Raw genomic sequence first — 18596 nt, 5'->3', positions numbered from 1 at the left:
TAGGTCCGAAATTTCCTTTACTTGATAGAGAGACTACAGAGAAGTATTTGGTTTTCAAAATCATTTTCAATTGGAACTATTATATCCTACCAAGTCCTTTTCTCATTTATTTTCATTTATTTTCACTAATTACATCAGTGCCACACATACAGGTAATCTAAAACACTCTTCAAAACGGACTACATTTAAAATGTTTTTCTAGAAACCCCACTTTATATATATATATATATATCTCAGTTTGAATATTACTTTTTAAAAGTGAATTTTAAAAATGTGATAAAAAACTTTTAAAAGTGATTTTTAGTTTAAAATTTAGAGAAAATAACCTCATTGACAAAAAATGTCTTATAATATACGATTTTAACCAACTTTTTTTTGGATTTTCCAAAATGACCAACTAAATCGCAATGCGATCGATAATTCGCAACGCGATCTCCGGTATCGCAAATCAGTTTCCAGATTAAGTGATTTTTAGTTTAAAATTTAAGAAAATAACCTCATTGACAAAAAATGTCTTATAATATACGATTTTAACCACTTTTTTTTGGATTTTCCAAAATGACCAACTAAATCGCAATGCGATCGAATTCGCAACGCGATCTCCGGTATCGCAAATCAGTTTCCATTCGCAACGCGAACTTCGACTATCGCAATGCGAACTTGGACTATCGCAATGCGAACTTGGACTATCGCAATGCGAATATGTAAATCGCAATGCGATAGTCGACTATCGCAATGCGAATATGTAAATCGCAATGCGATAGTCGACTATCGCAATGCGAACTTGGACTATCGCATTGCGATTTACATATTCGCATTGCGATAGTCCAAAATCGCAACGACTGGTTGTATTGCATTTGTTTCTTAAGAATTTTCTCTAAAAAGATCGTATTCGCGGACGTGTCGAAGACACGTATTACCACGACCACGACCACGACCACGACCCGAGACGAGACGAGACGAACGGCGGCGACGGCAGCGCGCGAGAGTCCCCCTTGTTCTCTATCACTCAACAAAGAAATGGGAAAGCCAAGCCTTAAATACCATTCCCAATAGTGTTTCCAATACTATGTGGGATTGAGCATTACCAACACTGTTCCAATACAATGTGATATTCAGGAAATGATTAACAATCATGCACCTTAAAACAACTGAATCAGCAACCAATTGCATTAGTATTATACGATTAAATATGTCATAATTAAATGTCAATCTACAATCAATCGCGATTATTGCAATTTTAAGTAAAACATTCAAAATTAATATCACTATTTAAGGCTCAATCCCACATAGTATTGGGAACAAGTGTTGGTAATGTTCAATCTCACATAGTATTGGAAACACTATTGGGAATGGTATTTAAGGCTTGGCTTTCCCACTTCCTTGTTGAGTGATAGAGAACAAGGGGGACTCTCGCGCGCCGCCGCCGCAGCCGTCCGTCTCGTCTCGGGTCGGGTCGGGTCGTGGTCGTGGTCGTGGTAATACGTGTCTTCTACACGTCCGCGCGAATACTATCTTTTTAGAGAAAATTCTTAAGAAATAAATGCAATACCGTCATTGCAATTTTGGACTATCGCAACGAACTTGGAATAAATCGCAACGCAAACTTCGACTATCGCAACGAATTTGGAATAAATCGCAACGCGAACTTAGAATAAATCGCAACGAATTTGGAATAAATCGCAACGCGAACTTCGACTATCGCAACGAACTTGGAATAAATCGCAACGCGAACTTCGACTATCGCAACGAACTTGGAATAAATCGCAACGCGAACTTGGACTATCGCAATGCGAATATGTAAATCGCAATGCGATAGTCGAAGTTCGCGTTGCGAATCTGGAAACTGATTTGCGATACCGGAGATCGCGTTGCGAATTATCGATCGCATTGCGATTTAGTTGGTCATTTTGGCAAATCCAAAAAAAATTGGTTAAAATCGTATATTATAAGGCATTTTTGGTCACTGAGGTTATTTTCTCTAAAATTTAATTGTTTAAGATTATTATTATTTTGGATAATTCAATTTTATTACCCAACGAATCAAGAACTGCTACAAAAAAATAATCGATCACAAAAATCATATGTACACCATATTTACAAGACAAAAGATCGGTTAATCAATACCCCAAGAATTACATAGGAAATTATTGATACTATCAGACATATTAATATTTACCCCCCTCAGTTTGATAGAAACATAATTTTTGATGTAAGCAAAAAGTTCTTCGGCAGTCCTTATACATCCTCGGAAAATTCATCTATTACGTTCCTCCCATAGTACATAGATTTTGGCACACCAAGAAATCTTTAAAATGGTTGAGATAAGATAATTGCATTTCTAGGTATTGCTTTCCCATGTGATCATGTCTTCCCAAGTTGAGATTGGTTTCTTTAACCCATTATGAAGCAATATTGAATCCCATAAATTAGCAGCCATTGGACATTCAAAGAATAGGTGAGACATATTTTCCATCATTTCGTTGCAAAGCACACAATCCCCCAAGGTGGTAATCCCTATTCGCAAAAGTCGATCTCGGGTAGGGAGTCGATCAAGAATAGCCATCCATGTTATAATACTGAGTTTCAGAATATGATAAGGGTACCAAATCAAGGATTGCCATTTTACTTTGTCTCCATTCATTCTAATTTCCATCCAAATATGTTTGATGGTGAGAGTGCGATTTGTGATAACAAGAAGAGCTTCGGGCCAAAGCTTGAGAATTCTATTAAAACTCCAACTGAAATTGGGACTTCCTTCGATGTGCCAGAAGTTCTTCTCCTTTAATATGTTAGTTTTGATCCAGGAAACCCATAACGATCCCTCACCTGCTAGGATGTTTTTGATAAGTTTGATTATGCAAGCTTTATTCCAAGATTTCAAGTTCTTCAATCCTAGACCTCCCTCGGATTTAAGTTGACAAATCTTTTCCCAACTAACTCGCGCGCCTGTAGCAGCCTTGTCGCTTCCTTTCCAGAAGAATCGTGAGTGGAGTTGGTCGATTTTATTGATAACAGCTTGTGGGAGCAAGAGACTCCTGCACCAAAAATTGGAAACACAGAATAAGACTGCTCGAATTAGCTCCAGACGACCAGCAAAGCTCATCATTTTCCCAGACCACAGATTAAGTTTGGATTTAATATTATCAATCAGCTGATCGTAATCTTTTATGGAAAGCTTTCTAGTAATTATAGGAATAACAAGGTATCGAACTGGCAAGCATCCAATGTTGAAACTAGTAAACTGCTTAATCTTCTCAACAGTTCGGTTCTCAACACTGGCAGTAAAGAAAACACATTTTGCAGCGTTCAAATTCAGCCATGAAATTTCATAATATTTATCAAGCACCGAGATAACACATGCAACAGACTCAGCATTTCCTTTACAAAAAATTAGTAAATCATCGGCAAATGATAAATGGGTGAGGCCAAGTTGCTTGCATTTAGGATGATAATTATAAAGTCTTCGAGCAGCTGCTAAATTAAGAAGTCTGGATAGCATATTCAGAGATAAAACAAAGAGGAAAGGTGAAAGAGGATCATCTTGCCTTATGGTTCTCGCTCCCTTAAAGAAACCTACTAAGCTCCCATTGAAAGAAATTGAGAATCGAGCTTCGGTGAAGCAAGCTTGAATCCAGCCTATGAATCTTTGAGGAATATCAAGTGCTTTCAAAACTGAAATAATGAAGTTCCAATGAAGGGTGTCAAATGTTTTTTGAAGGTCGATTTTCATTGTGCATCTTGGAGATATGTTTTTCCTTCCGTACCCCTTAACCACTTCTTGAGCAAGGAGTATATTATCAACGATGCTCATGCCCTTAATAAAAGCCGATTGATTGAGAGAGATCATTCCTGGCATGAGACTTGACATTCTTTTTACTAAAATCTTTGTAATCGCCTTATAGATGTCTGAACAACATGAAATTGGTTTGAAGTCTTTGACTTTGCAAGGGTTGGGAATTTTGGGAATCAAAACGATTGTGGTTGTATTAAAAGCTGAAAAGCATATTAGAATGCTGGAAAAAGTAGTGAATTGCAGTAATAACTTCATTTCCAACAATGGACCAGGAATATTTGAAGAAATATAGAGTGTATCCATTTGGTCCAGGCGCTTTGTCATTGCCTTGACCAAAGATAACTTCCTTGATCTATTCGGTAGTGACATCTTGAACAAGCATTGAGACAAATTCTCCTGGCAGAGAATAATTAAGGATTTCTTTCAAGAGATTCTGGTCAATGTCTTTGACCCTAGGATCAGTCGTTCTAATCAGATTGGTGAAGAATTGAATCACTTCAGCAGCCATTGTATCAAAGGAATCAAGTCTATTTCCTTGGTCATCAACAAGCAATCGGATAGTCTCTTTTTTGTTCTTGACTGCTGCGGCAGAATGAAAAATTTTGAAGTATTTGTCTCCATACTTGATCCATTGTTGTTTGGTTTTTTGCTTTAGAAATAATAATTCAGCTTCTTCAAGGATAAACAATTCATTTTGAATTTGCTGCTCTTTTTCAAAAGAGTCTTCACCTTTTAAAGAGAGAATTTGTTGTTGTTCGAGTTCAAGCCTCTTTTGAAAAAACCGAGAAGAGATGTCACTATAGCAAGACTTGTTAAGATTCTTGAGATGCTTAAGTTTAAGAAACAATATCATCATAGGGTTCCCGTGGAAAGGAGTTTGCCAAGACTGTTCAACTATTCTAAAAAATCTAGAATGTCGTGTCCAAAAATTGAAGAATTTGAAGGGCTTTGGACGATTAATGTGGGTTTCTTTTGAAAGCCAAGTTAAAGCCATACAATGGTCTGGAACACCAGGGGCAACGAATTCGATATGAGAGTTGTATAATGAGAGAACCCAAATAGGATTAATAACAACCCTGTCAAGTTTCCTTGCAAGGTAAGATCCTGATTGTTTGTTGCTCCATGTTAAAAGAGGGCAAATAAAAGAATGTTCATGGAGATCAAGATCCTGGGTTAAATCCTGAAATTCTTTCATTTCAGGAGTCGAGGCTGAACATAGGAGCTCATAATCAGAGCTTTCATTCGGAAGAAGAGTAGTGTTAAAATCTCTACCGAGGATCCAGGGAAGATTACCTATCTTACTGTCCAAGTCTTTCGTATGGTGCCAAAGATGTCTTCAATTAATACCATCATTTTCCCCATAAACTGCAGAAATAACAACCGGATTTCCAAGAAATTTTCCTTTAACAGTAATAATTTGATCAGATATGAATAGAGTAATGATGTCTAAACATTTCTTCCAAAGCACCGAAATTCTTCCATTAATAGCAAACTCATAATTGGAAATGACATTCCAGTTGTCAAGTTTAGTTTCAATGATTTCCTTGGACTTTTCAAGTTTGACTCTAGTTTCTAACAAGCATAAGATATCAACTTTATTCTGTGCTGCCCTTTGAAGCACTTTATTTTGCTTTAGAGGATTGTTAAATCCTCTAATGTTCCAGAAACAAATAATCATTTGGAAAGAGTCTCCAAGGAGGATCCTTCACCCCCAACCATAGAACTTTTAGATTTTTCCAAATTGTCCTTTTTTCTGTTTGAGTTCTTTAACTATTTCTGCTACTCCCAATGAAGCATTTCTTGATTTCTTCTGCTGGCCCTCAATCGGAGGAGAATTATCATCCACTGAATTGAGAGCCTCAAACCTATTTTTTGATCCAGTAAAAATAGCTTTGTCCTTTATAGGTCTATCTCTTCTTCGTTTAGGGACAAATGATTGAGAAGTATGGATACCTTCTTCATTGATAGCAGCAGTGTTTGATGGGCTCTGCTGATTAACATCAACAGTGTAACGCCCCTAACCCATATCCGACCCAAATATGAGTCTGAGGTATCACATTGACTTTTCAAACTTTGACACTTAAAGAAAAACAGGGAAATTTTAAACTTTCATTAAAACAAAATACATTAATTTACATAAAAGAGACCAAAAAATACAAAATCGACCAGAGCATTCTTAATTAATAACTTATTACATGCCAAAACTATATACACAACCAAAATATCTACTTTGTCAATTACTTTTGATCTGATCTTTTAGTAGTGATATTGTCGTTGCCACTTCTATTACTGCTCTTTTTTGTTTCTTGGTACCTATGTGTAAATCGCTTACACGCTAAGTCATAGACTTAGCGAGGCAATAGATAAACATGTAACAATAGATTCATGAATATACATTCTTACCATTTGATCATGACATGCACATATGAAACTTATCTTCTTGTGGCACTTTCACTTTAATTTATCTTTCAATTGCCCATGTATATTATTGAGAACAGAGGTACATGAGTACATTGAGGTTGTGCACTAATGCTGTCACCACAGCTCGATAAATTTGTAATATCCCAAACTATGGGTTAGTGACTAAATGGTAAAGTTTCAGAAATTTGGTGATTAAAGTAGAAGAATGGATTAGTTCAATGATTTATCTGGAAATAAATACTAAAAGTTGTTAGTAATTATCAAATGAAGTAGAGGGAAAAATGGTCATTTGACTAATAAATGAATTAAAATATATGATAAGGATATATATGTTAGAGGGGATAAGGATGAAGAGATACTCTCTTCATCATCTTCTTCTTCTTATTCTTCATGTATGAGAGAGAGAAGAGCCAAGCTTGCAAAGGTAAGATTCCTTGTTAGCTGATTATTTGTTAATTTTAAGAGTGGGTTTTGATCATTAGGTAATACTTAAGCTTATGGAAAGCTTAAGTTGTCCTAAAATCAAAAGATAAAGAAGTTATGAAAGATTAAAGAAAATGAGTTTCTTAAGGAAATTCTGGAAAAGAGTTAGTAAGTGAATTTTAGGAAGGAATTTGACTTGTCATCAATCTAATTAAGGAATATGGAGTGTTAGAATTAGATTTAAAACATGTAAAAAATCTGGTATGATTCTTGAAGTTAATAAAGAGGAGAGGATATTAAGGTTAAAGACGAGATAATTGATTATAAATGAGTTTAAACATGTATATGAAAGTTAGGAATATGAAAGGGGATGAAATATGAAGCATTTGAGTGAAGAGTTGATGATTTTCGGGTTCAAAAAGAGGTTCTGGGCAGAGTGCATCGATGCACATTCATAGTGCATCGATGCATCAAGGTTAAAACCCATAAATTGTTTGAAGGTGTATCAATGCATTGGTAGTGCATCGATGCACTCTTTTAAAGTAAAAACGTCGAATGCAATTCATGCATCGATGCATAAGTAGTGCATCGATGCATACCGGTAATAATACAACATCGAATGCATTTTATGCACCGATGCATCAGTAGTGCATCGATGCATACTTTCATTGAAAGATGAAATTGTCATTTTTCTTAGTCTAAGGAGTGAACCATTAGAGTATATTAGTTATAATACTAATATAGATCTATGTATGATGATGTAGATATACAACGTGATCCCGTTCCAGATCAATTGAAGGATTATAATCGAATCAAAGTAAAGCTAAGGCGAGTGCAATTTAATTTGTACTTATATTATTGAATAAACATTTGGGTTGCGATGAGCCAGTGATGGAGTTACTATGGTAAGAAGTAACTCCTAAAATGTTATTTGATTGGTGATCAATGTTATGATTTGTGTGATTATGAGATATATAAGTTATATGGAAAGTATATGTGAAATAAGATATGAGCTTGTATGAATATGATATGAGAAATGATTTATGTGAATACTGCATTTGTGATGCGTGTTATATGATTAGATATATGTTTACACATACATATGGTATGTGACCGAAGAGAATGAACATGTGATTATAAGATCAATGATTACACGTACATTTGGTACGTGACTGAAAAGAAAAGATGTATGTTCATAAGAGAAAGGATATGAATAAGTAAATTGAATTGTTATGAATGTTAATGCCTATGTTATGTGATAAGAGAGCTAGTGGTATAGTTGGCATGCCAAGGGTCGAGGGTTTACCTATGTTCTTCGGGACATATGAACTGTTTACCTATGTTCTTCGGGACATATGGACTGTTTACCTATGTTCTTCGGGACATATGGACTGTTTACCTAGGTTCTTCGGGATCTATGGACTGGTCCTTCTGGACGAATACTAAACTAAGGTTCGGTGCCCCATGAGGGAATTGATACGAGCTGTGGTGACAGCATTAGTGCACAACCTCAATGTACTCACATACCTTAAGTTCTCAAATGTATACATGGCTAATGCAGGGCTTTAAAGATAATAATAACTTGTTATGATACTATATATTTTGTTGTGAAATGACATGGATACTCGATGGTGAGTATAAAGGTTCAATATGCTTACATGATAGAAAGAAATTAGTAATAATTATATGAGTACTGATAAGTATATTAATGATATATGTATAAGTATGCATTATGTTATATGAAATGGTTTGTGGTTTTATTATATGTTTTATATGCCTCACTAAGTCAACGACTTAGCGTGTAAGTGATTTACACGTAGGTATGGAGAGGAGTAAAGAGAGATGTGGAGTAAGACAGGTCAGTTCTCCTTACTCAATGTCAGATCAGAAAAGAGGTGATTAATATGTACTTTAATATATAAAGTTCTAGTTGGCATGTATTCAAAAGAATATATTGTATAAACTCTGAATAGTTTTGTAAACGTTTTGAATAAGTTGAATGTTATAAAAGTTTTTAAATTACTCAATATTTTATACGAATAAATGTTTGAAAAGTCAATGTGACACTTCGGACTCGTATCCGGGTCGGATACGGGTTGGGGGTGTTACATTTAATGGTATCAGAGCTACGGTTTAGTCGATTCTAGGCTAAAAATGAAGTCAAAATTGTTTTAAAAAGTATACATGCTGACATAAAGTAGAAAATTTTCTGATCTGATAGGGTAAGGAGTGTACTGTCTTGTTAATAGAGTTAAATTATTATGTTAAATAAGATATGTGAATACCAGAGAATGATTTATGAAATTTATATATATGTTTATATGATATGATGGATGATATGTGAACATATGCAATTGGCATATGTTATACAATATGAATTGGAAGAGCATATGCACACGTGATATGTGATAGAAGAAATGATATGAGCACATGAAAATATGAGAGTTTCCAAAGTGAAACACAAGGCTATAGACCTGAAGGTAATAGCATTCACCTGCCCTGCCCAGGCAGGGAGAAGAGTGAAAATCTCAGGGAATGCCTGTATAAGATTAGAGAATGATTTATGATGTTGAATGATATTTCGATGTGTTTATAATGTTATATTTTGTTAACTCATAGAATGAATGTATTGAGATAGTTAAAAGATTTAGGAGCACCTAAGTTCAAAGGTGAATTTGAGGAATGTTCTGTTGTTACAGACATTTGGTTAAAGGATATGAAGAAAATGTTAAACGGTTTTCATTTCTCCAAAGTGGAGAAGTTAAATTGAGTAGTTTCATTACTACGCGGGTAAACTAGAGTATGGTGCACAATGTCACCATAGGAACGTTAAAAGATCAAGTGACGCGGTTATTGTTTGTAAAAGAGTTTAAGAATAAGTGCATCAGTGATACATTTATAAGATGAATGAAATCAGAATTATGAATTCGAAACCAAGGGATAGTATTGTGTATAAGCAAGAGTGTGGATATGATAAGAGTTTGTATTCTAGATGGAAAGAGTTAGCATTGGCTAACAAGAGTATGTGATGAAAATGTAATGGAATTATAATATATTGACAGGTTATGATAACCAAATATGAAGAGGATTTGGATACAGTTGTATAGTTTGATCATAGTAAGGTGTTGTGGTGAAGAAGATAAAGATTTGTATGTTTGAAGGAAATACAAGTACAATAGATGATAAGAATGAGGTTCTGTACAAGTAAAGTTGATTATTAAAGTTATGAAAAGATATAGTTTAGTTATGTTATAAGAAGATTTTGATAATGAAATGATTAAATATGATAAAGGATTATAAGGATGTGCAGATTATAAGTTTGATTAGAAGTAAGAAAAGTATGTAAGGTTATATGAAGAGATTATGTGTATCATAATATAGACAATGATGAAAGAATGAGTAAAAGTTAGGATTGTGGCGAATTAATTAGAAAATGAGGAAAGGAATCAATTGATTTTTTGATTTGAGTGATAAGAATTGATGTTAATGTCTACAGGATGAGTAACATTATGTGGATTTTAGAAAGGTCAAAGGAAAAATGCATAATCGAATGAGAAAAAAAAACAGAAAGTGGATTGATGTTATTGGTTATTGTTTATATGATAAGCAATAGAAGATGAATGTATAAACGAAAAAGATAGTTGGAAAACTAAAGGATTGAAAAGTAAGTTTCTGATGATGACAAGAAAGAATAAGTCAGGGAAGCAACATAAGAACATTAGAAGATATGTTCTTATTAAGATGTGCAGTAAAAATTCGAGGACGAATTTTCTTATAAGGAGGGGAAAGTTGTAACATCCCAACCTATGGGTTAGTGACTAAATGGTAAAGTTTCAGAAATTTGGTGATTAAAGTAAAAGAATGGATTAGTTCAATGATTTATCTGGAAATAAATCCTAAAAGTTGTTAGTAATTATCAAATGAAGTAGAGGGCAAAATGGTCATTTGACTAATAAATGAATTAAAAATAGATATGATAAGGATATATATGTTAGAGGGGATAAGGATGAAGAGATATTCTCTTCATCTTCTTCTTCTTCTTCTTCTTCATGTACGAGAGAGAGAAGAGCCAAGCTTGCAAAGGTAAGATTCCTTGTTAGCTGATTATTTGTTAATTTTAAGAGTGAGTTTTGATCATTAGGTAATACTTAAGCTTATGGAAAGCTTAAGTTATCCTAAAATCAAAAGATAAAGAAGTTATGAAAGATTAAAGAAAATGAGTTCTTAAGGAAATTCTGGAAAGAGTTAGAAATTTTGAGAAGGAATTTGACTTGTCATCAATCTAATTAAGGAATATGGAGTGTTAGAATTAGATTTAAAACATGTTAAAAATCTGGTATGATTCTTGAAGTTAATAAAGAGAAGAGGATATTAAGGTTAAAGACGAGATAATTGATTATAAATGAGTTTAAACATGTATATGAAAGTTAGGAATATGAAAGGGGATGAAATATGAAGCATTTGAGTGAAGAGTTGATGATTTTCGGGTTCAAAAAGAGGTTCTGGGCAATGTGCATCGATGCACATTCATAGTGCATCGATGCATCAAGGTTAAAACCCAGAAATTATTTGAAGGTATATCGATGCATTTGTAGTGCATTGATGCACGCTTTTAAAATAAAAACATCGAATGCAATTCATGCATCGATGCATAAGTAGTGCATCGATGCATACCAGTAATAATACAACATCGAATGCATTTTATGCACCGATGCATCAGTAGTGCATCGATGCATACTTTCATTGAAAGATGAAATTGTCATTTTTCTTAGTCTAAGGAGTGAACCATTAGAGTATATTAGTTATAATACTAATATAGATATATGTATGATGATGTAGATATACAACGTGATCCCGTTCCGGATCAATTGAAGGATTATAATCGAATCAAAGTAAAGCTAAGGTGAGTGCAATTTAATTTGTACTTATATTATTGAATAAACATTTGGGTTGCGATGAGCCAGTGATGGAGTTACTATGGTAAGAAGTAACTCCTAAAATGTTATTTGATTGGTGATCAATGTTATGATTTGTGTGATTATGAGATATATAAGTTATATGGAAAGTATTTGTGAAATAAGATATGAGCTTGTATGAATATGTGATATGAGAAATGATTTATGTGAATACATGCATTTGTGATGCGTGTTATATGATATTAGATATATGTTTACACATACATATGGTATGTGAGAATGTTCATGCCCATGTTATGTGATAAGAGAGCTAGTGGTATAGTTAGCATGCCAAGGGTCGAGGGTTTACCTATGTTCTTCGGGACATATGGACTGTTTACCTATGTTCTTCGGGACATATGGACTGCTTACATATATTCTTCGGGACATATGTACTGTTTACCTAGGTTCTTCGGGATCTATGGACTGGTCCTTCTGGACGAATATTGAACTAAGGTTCGGTGCCCCATGAGGGAATTGATACGAGCTGTGGTGACAACATTAGTGCACAACCTCAATGTACTCACATACCTTAAGTTCTCAAATGTATACATGGGCTAAGCAAGGGCTTTAAAAATAATAATAACTTGTGATACTATATATATGCTTTGTTGTGAAATGATATGGATACTCGATGGTGAGTATAGAAAGGTTCAATATATGCTTACATGATAGAAAGAAATTAGTAATAATGATATGAGTACTGATAAGTATATTAATGATATATGCATAAGTATGCATTATGTTATATGAAATGGTTTGTGGTTTATTATATGTTTTATATGCCTCACTAAGTCAACGACTTAGCGTGTAAGTGATTTACACGTAGGTATGGAGAGGAGTAAAGAGCGATGTGGAGTAAGACAGGTCAGTTCTCCTTACTCAATGTCAGATCAGAAAAGAGGTGATTAATATTTTTAATATACAAAGTTCTAGTTGGCATATATTCAAAGAATATTGTATAAACTCTGAATAGTTTTGTAAATGTTTTGAATAAGTTGAATGTTATAAAAGTTTTTAAATTACTAAATATTTTATACGAATAAATGTTTGAAAAGTCAATGTGACACTTCGGAGTCGTATCCGGGTCGGATACGGGTTGGGGGTGTTACAAAATTCCCACTAGGGGCAGTAAATATTTGTCCTGAAGGACCACTACGTCCCGAAGGACCACTGTATACGTCCCGAAGGACCACTTGATACGTCCCGAATGACCACTAAAACCCTCTACTCTTGGCATGCCAACTATACCTATAGCTCTCATATCATATAACATGGGCTTAAACATGAATACATTTCTCATTTCATATCTTTTCATCACTTTTCATATAACACATATAATCATTTCCATTATTCACATACCTAGATTGTTTCTCTGGTAATGACATTCGTTCACTTAATATCATATTAAAGCATAATGAATTATGCATTAAATCACTATAACAATAATATATATATGCATGTACATGAAAATGGAAACATGAATTCAACTATCAGAGATAGACTTATCACAAGTCTTATCTCTATACACTTTAACTATAAAATGCACTCACCTTAGCCTTGCTTGCTTGACTCGATCCTAATCCTTCGTTTGTTCCGGAACGAAATTACATTCTATATCTACATAGTAATACATTTATACATATCAATAATCCAATTGTATACTTTAATCTTCCAATTTTTACACTAAATGAAAGACCAATTTTTACATTCTATATCTTCAGTTCTCCTTACTCAATGTCAGATCAGAAAAGAGGTGATTAATATGTACTTTAATATACAAAGTTCTAGTTGGCATGTATTCAAAAGAATATATTGTATAAACTCTGAATAGTTTTGTAAATGTTTTGAATAAGTTGAATGTTATAAAAGTTTTTAAATTACTCAATATTTTATACGAATAAATGTTTGAAAAGTCAATGTGACACTTCGGAGTCGTATCCGGGTCGGATACGGGTTGGGGGTGTTACAAAATTCCCACTAGGGGCAGTAAATATTTGTCCTGAAGGACCACTACGTCCCGAAGGACCACTGTATACGTCCCGAAGGACCACTTGATACGTCCCGAATGACCACTATAAACCCTCTACTCTTGGCATGCCAATTATACCTATAGCTCTCATATCATATAACATGGGCTTAAACATGAATACATTTCTCATTTCATATCTTTTCATCACTTTTCATATAACACATATAATCATTTCCATTATTCACATACCTAGATTGTTTCTCTGGTAATGACATTCGTTCACTTAATATCATATTAAAGCATAATGAATTATGCATTAAATCACTATAACAATAATATATATATGCATGTACATGAAAATGGAAACATGAATTCAACTATCAGAGATAGACTTATCACAAGTCTTATCTCTATACACTTTAACTATAAAATGCACTCACCTTAGCCTTGCTTGCTTGACTCGATCCTAATCCTTCGTTTGTTCCGGAATGAAATTACATTCTATATCTACATAGTAATATATTTATACATATCAATAATCCAATTGTATACTTTAATCTTCCAATTTTTACACTAAATGAAAGACCAATTTCATTTCTTATATAAAGTAGGTATCGATACATCCCTAACTGAGATATAGATACCCTGTCTATGGCATAGATACCCTGCCTATGGTATAGATACCTTGCTTACATTCTGGAAAATTTCATCTTCAGGGGGGTATCGATACCATACTGACATTCTGTAATTTTTCGTTCAAGAGGAGGTATCGATACCCCTTCATATGGTATCGATACCCTATGACCAGAAATTATATTTTGAGCATGAAAATCACCTCATTTCTGCTCAAATACTTCCTATTTCACTCATTTACATATACTTATTTCATCTACTCATACTTGAACTCATTAATACTGATTCAATACATCCTTAACTTCAAAATCCACTCCTCAACATAAAATTCAAGAATCGTACTCAAATTTCAATATGTTCTAAATCAAATTCTAACACTTTATACTCCTTAATTAGGTTGATGACAGGTCAAATTCAAATTCAACTTATCAACTCTTTTCCATAAATTCATTTAAAAACCCATTTTCTTTAATCTCTTATAACTTCTTCATCTTTTGATTATAAGACAACTTAAGCTTTCCTTAAGCTTAGTTATCATCTAATGATTGAAACCCAACTTAAATTTCAGCTAATAATCAACTATTAAGAAATCTTACCTTTGCAAGTTGGAGTTCACGGTTGGGAGAATGAAGAAGAAAACTCTGGAGACTTTGATATCTCCTTCCCCAACCCACATGTACTAATATATATCTATTCTTTAATTAATTTTCCTTACAAATAACTCATTTACCCTTCTATTCTTTCTTCCTTTCAATTCAATCCTATACAATAATTATATATAAATCTTTATACTATTCAATCATTCTATTTTAATCATCAAATTCTGAGACTTTACAATTTAGTCACTAACCCGTAGTTTAGAATGTTACAAACAGGGTTTTTGGAAATGCCATTGTTAGTAGTATAGTCTGTAACAATTCTTTTTCCCTGCGTAACATCTTTATAAGGTGGATAAAAAATAGTAGAACCCTATAGTTTCTCAGTCTCACCAGCACTGCAAAATAGAATTGAATCTGCCTTCTTTCTGATTTCAGTACAGATTGGTTCTGTAACTGCTTCTTTCCCTTGTGAACCGTCTAATAGATTTGGACTAGTACTGGTAGAATTATGCTCGGTTTCACCAACAGTAGCAGTTGAACATGATTCATCCTTTTTCTTCTAGATTTTGGTTGTGGTAAGATTAGGAATGGATTGCATCAGACACCCTTTATCAGTATGACCGAATACCTTACACTTTCTACAACTAGAAGGCATCCAAGGAATCTCAACAAAAATCGTAGTTGAATGGCCATCTTGCAGAACAACTTCAATGTGTTTAGGGATATCAGCATTAACACAAATTTTAACATACTCTAATTTGGTTTTTACAGCAGTAACAATATCCATTGAAAATGGAACTCCAATTCCACTAGCAATATAACTTAGGCCCTCTTGATTGAATAGTTCTAAAGGAAAATTGAACAAATGTACCCAAATTGGGATTTTAGATAAATCGAAATTCAAGCGTTTCAGATTGGGTTCCCATTTCCTAAGAATTAGTGGCTTGTTTAGAACATGCCAAGGGCCATTTTCGATGACCCAGTCCCTAGCTGCTTCTGAAGTAAAAGAAAAAATGTAAAGGTTATGTCCAACTAGACTAACTTGTAAACGAGCACCTTGAAGAGCCTTCTTCTATTGAGTTTCGACAATTCGTTGCATGGTTAGGAAGTTTGGAGGTGGCCCTAAGAATTGTCCCACAAGAGAGAGCTTCCATTCCGATATGCACGCTTCAAGGATCTCAGAAAGAGGGGAAATAGTGGGAATTCTAATTTTTGACAATCGGGGGATAGTAATTTAGGTTTTGGCCCATGGAACTCCCAAAGAGTTTTCTCCAATCCATCAAGCAAAGAACAACAATTGAGGAAAAGTATTGACAATAAATGGCAGCAACAATCAGAACCACACCACCAGAGACACGACGGACGAAAATCTCAGCCGTTAGGCCCGCTAACGTACGCTCAGAGAGGAGCTCAGGTTTTTAAAAAATCATCTTTAGCTTGTTTGAGATTATTGTTAAAATGAGTTTGAAAAAAAATAAAATGTCCATTATATTCATTATGTTGTAAATTAAAAATATAAAATTTAAATTATATTTACACTTATTAATATTATGATTTTTATAATATATCACTTAAATTATAATAAAAATATAAAATAATTATTAAGTAATAATTTTTTTGATGATGTTAATATTAAATTATTAAGTAATAAATTATATTAAATATAAATTTAAATTATTCATTATGTTTAAATAATATAAATTTAAATTTTTACACTTATTAATATTATGATTTTTATAATATATCACTTAAATTATAATAAAAATATAAAATAATTATTAAGTAATAATTTTTTTTGATGATGTTAATATTAAATTATTAAGTAATAAATTATATTAAATATAAAATTTAAATTATATTTATTTTTAAATAATCAAGTAATAAATTATTTTTTAAGGATGTTAATATTAAATTATTAAAATAAAATATAATTACATAATTAAGTGGAGCTCATACATTTATAAGGTGAAATTATAATTTCTTCTCAAATGCAAAATTGTAAATGAAAAAGTTACAAATCAAAACAAATTTTTATATTTTTTATTCATTTAACACTGATTTTACGATCAAAATAATTTTTTTTAACTAAAAGTGCATTTAAAAAGACACGTAAAACGCAACGTAAATATTTCTTTTGTTAAAAAAAACTCTACGAGTGATGAGACATTAAAACCATTTCTTAAAATTATATGTGAATTTTTGTTCACTTTTTGTTTTATAAACAAAAGTTATGGATCGGCTTGACGAAGTTAGTAAAGTTTTCTAAATTTTAACTGATTTTTTATGACAATGTTTTTATAATAATTTGTGGTACTGTTGATAGAATATATTTAATTTTTCTTAAAGAAATATTATTATTTCTTAACTCTTGATTCATCAATTTTATCGTTTAGATGAAGATAACGAAAGCAAAATAAAAATGAATTGGAATCATCAACACCACTCATGAAATTCCTACAGCTCCTTTATGTAAAAAGCAGAAGAACAACTCATTATTGTTAATAATGGCCATTCCATTTGCATGCGTGACAGCATGGGTGCCAATACCCCATTATATATATATATATTCAGAGGCAGAGTAGGCTTTTGAAATTACACTGATCAGCTGGATTAGATTACTTTACCTTTGTTAGATTTTTTTTTTTAAAGCGATTGATTAACCAAAAAAAACTATTTAAGTTTATTTATGTATGATCATAAGCTTCAAATTTATTTAATATTATATTTTTTTAAAAATAGATATTAGATAATGAGTTCAAAACTCAAAGAGACAATATTTGCTCCCTAAAATAAATGATAATTTATACATTTTCAGTGAAGGAACTTTTTTAAGTCAATATGTACGTTGAGATTTATCAAAGTCATACCAATAACAATGATTTAAAAAACCTAATTGGCATATGTTATATATAATATTTCATATGGATGTTTCATCTTTCATAATTAAATGTATGATAACTTAAGGTGTAAATGTTGTAACAATATAATTCTCATAACTTGTGAGTTTTTAGCTTATAAAAGGATGTACTTACAAACCTGTAAGACATGCTTAATAAAAAGTGTTATCTAGTCATATAATATACTATATATATGTTATAATTTTATAACACGTTATAAACACGAAGCTCTAATTAACTGCGGTAAATTATCTATCTTTTATTAATTTTTATTTTTATTCTAAAAAAAGATTCATGTCATTGAATAGTTTTAAATAATAATTCAACTTTAAACATCTCATTTCGTTTAACTTGCTTTCTTTAATATTCAAATCGTTGAATATTTATGATGTTTTTGATTAATTTATCTATTGTTACTTTATTAGTTTTTTTATCGTATTAAAGTTTACATGAATAGATAGTTGTTAATAATATGTATCATTTATTTTAATTAAATTTATTTATTTTATGATAGTATATCAATGACAAATATTGCAAAATTAGAATTCGTGGCTCAAGATATTTCCGGAAAGAACTATTTGTTATGGATTTAGATATAAGAAATTTTGTTTATACACACTGCAGTTGATTAGAAGTTTGTATTCAAATGATGAAAAGACCTTGGCTGGTAATTTAAAATTTTTCAAAAATAATTTTTGTAGGTATTATAAATTTAATATTTTATAATTTATTTAAATAAGTTTATTATTTCAAAAAATTCAAATAAAAGTTTAATATTTTCGATTTTATTAAAATAAACATAACATTTTTAATTACTTTTTTAATCAATTAGTTTTAATACCATAATATCTTTCATAAACAAAATAGTTATAATAGTAGAGTTAACCCCTGACGTTTACC

At 32.3% G+C, this 18596-nt stretch overlaps 2 protein-coding genes across 2 annotated transcripts; both read right to left on the bottom strand.

Annotated features, from left to right (window-relative positions):
• Positions 1-2341: 2341 nt before the first annotated feature.
• LOC120121549 lies at positions 2342-4120 on the bottom strand. The gene has a single exon (XM_039140881.1). The coding sequence runs from the start codon at positions 4118-4120 to the stop codon at positions 2342-2344; it is 1779 nt and encodes a 592-aa protein (XP_038996812.1).
• Positions 4121-4148: 28 nt separating this feature from the next.
• On the bottom strand, positions 4149-5474 carry LOC120121548. The gene is made up of 2 exons (XM_039140880.1): positions 5144-5474; positions 4149-5005 (listed from the first exon to the last, which is right to left on the bottom strand). The coding sequence occupies exons 1-2, from the start codon at positions 5472-5474 to the stop codon at positions 4149-4151; spliced, it is 1188 nt and encodes a 395-aa protein (XP_038996811.1).
• Between the last annotated feature and the right edge of the window lie 13122 nt (positions 5475-18596).

Source organism: Hibiscus syriacus, unplaced genomic scaffold, assembly GCF_006381635.1.
Source record: "Hibiscus syriacus cultivar Baekdansim isolate YM2019G1 unplaced genomic scaffold, ASM638163v2 tig00110377_pilon, whole genome shotgun sequence".
NCBI lineage: Eukaryota > Viridiplantae > Streptophyta > Magnoliopsida > Malvales > Malvaceae > Hibiscus > Hibiscus syriacus.
The sequence above is the reverse complement of the archived record's forward strand: the minus strand, read 5'-3'. Positions and strand labels throughout refer to the sequence as shown.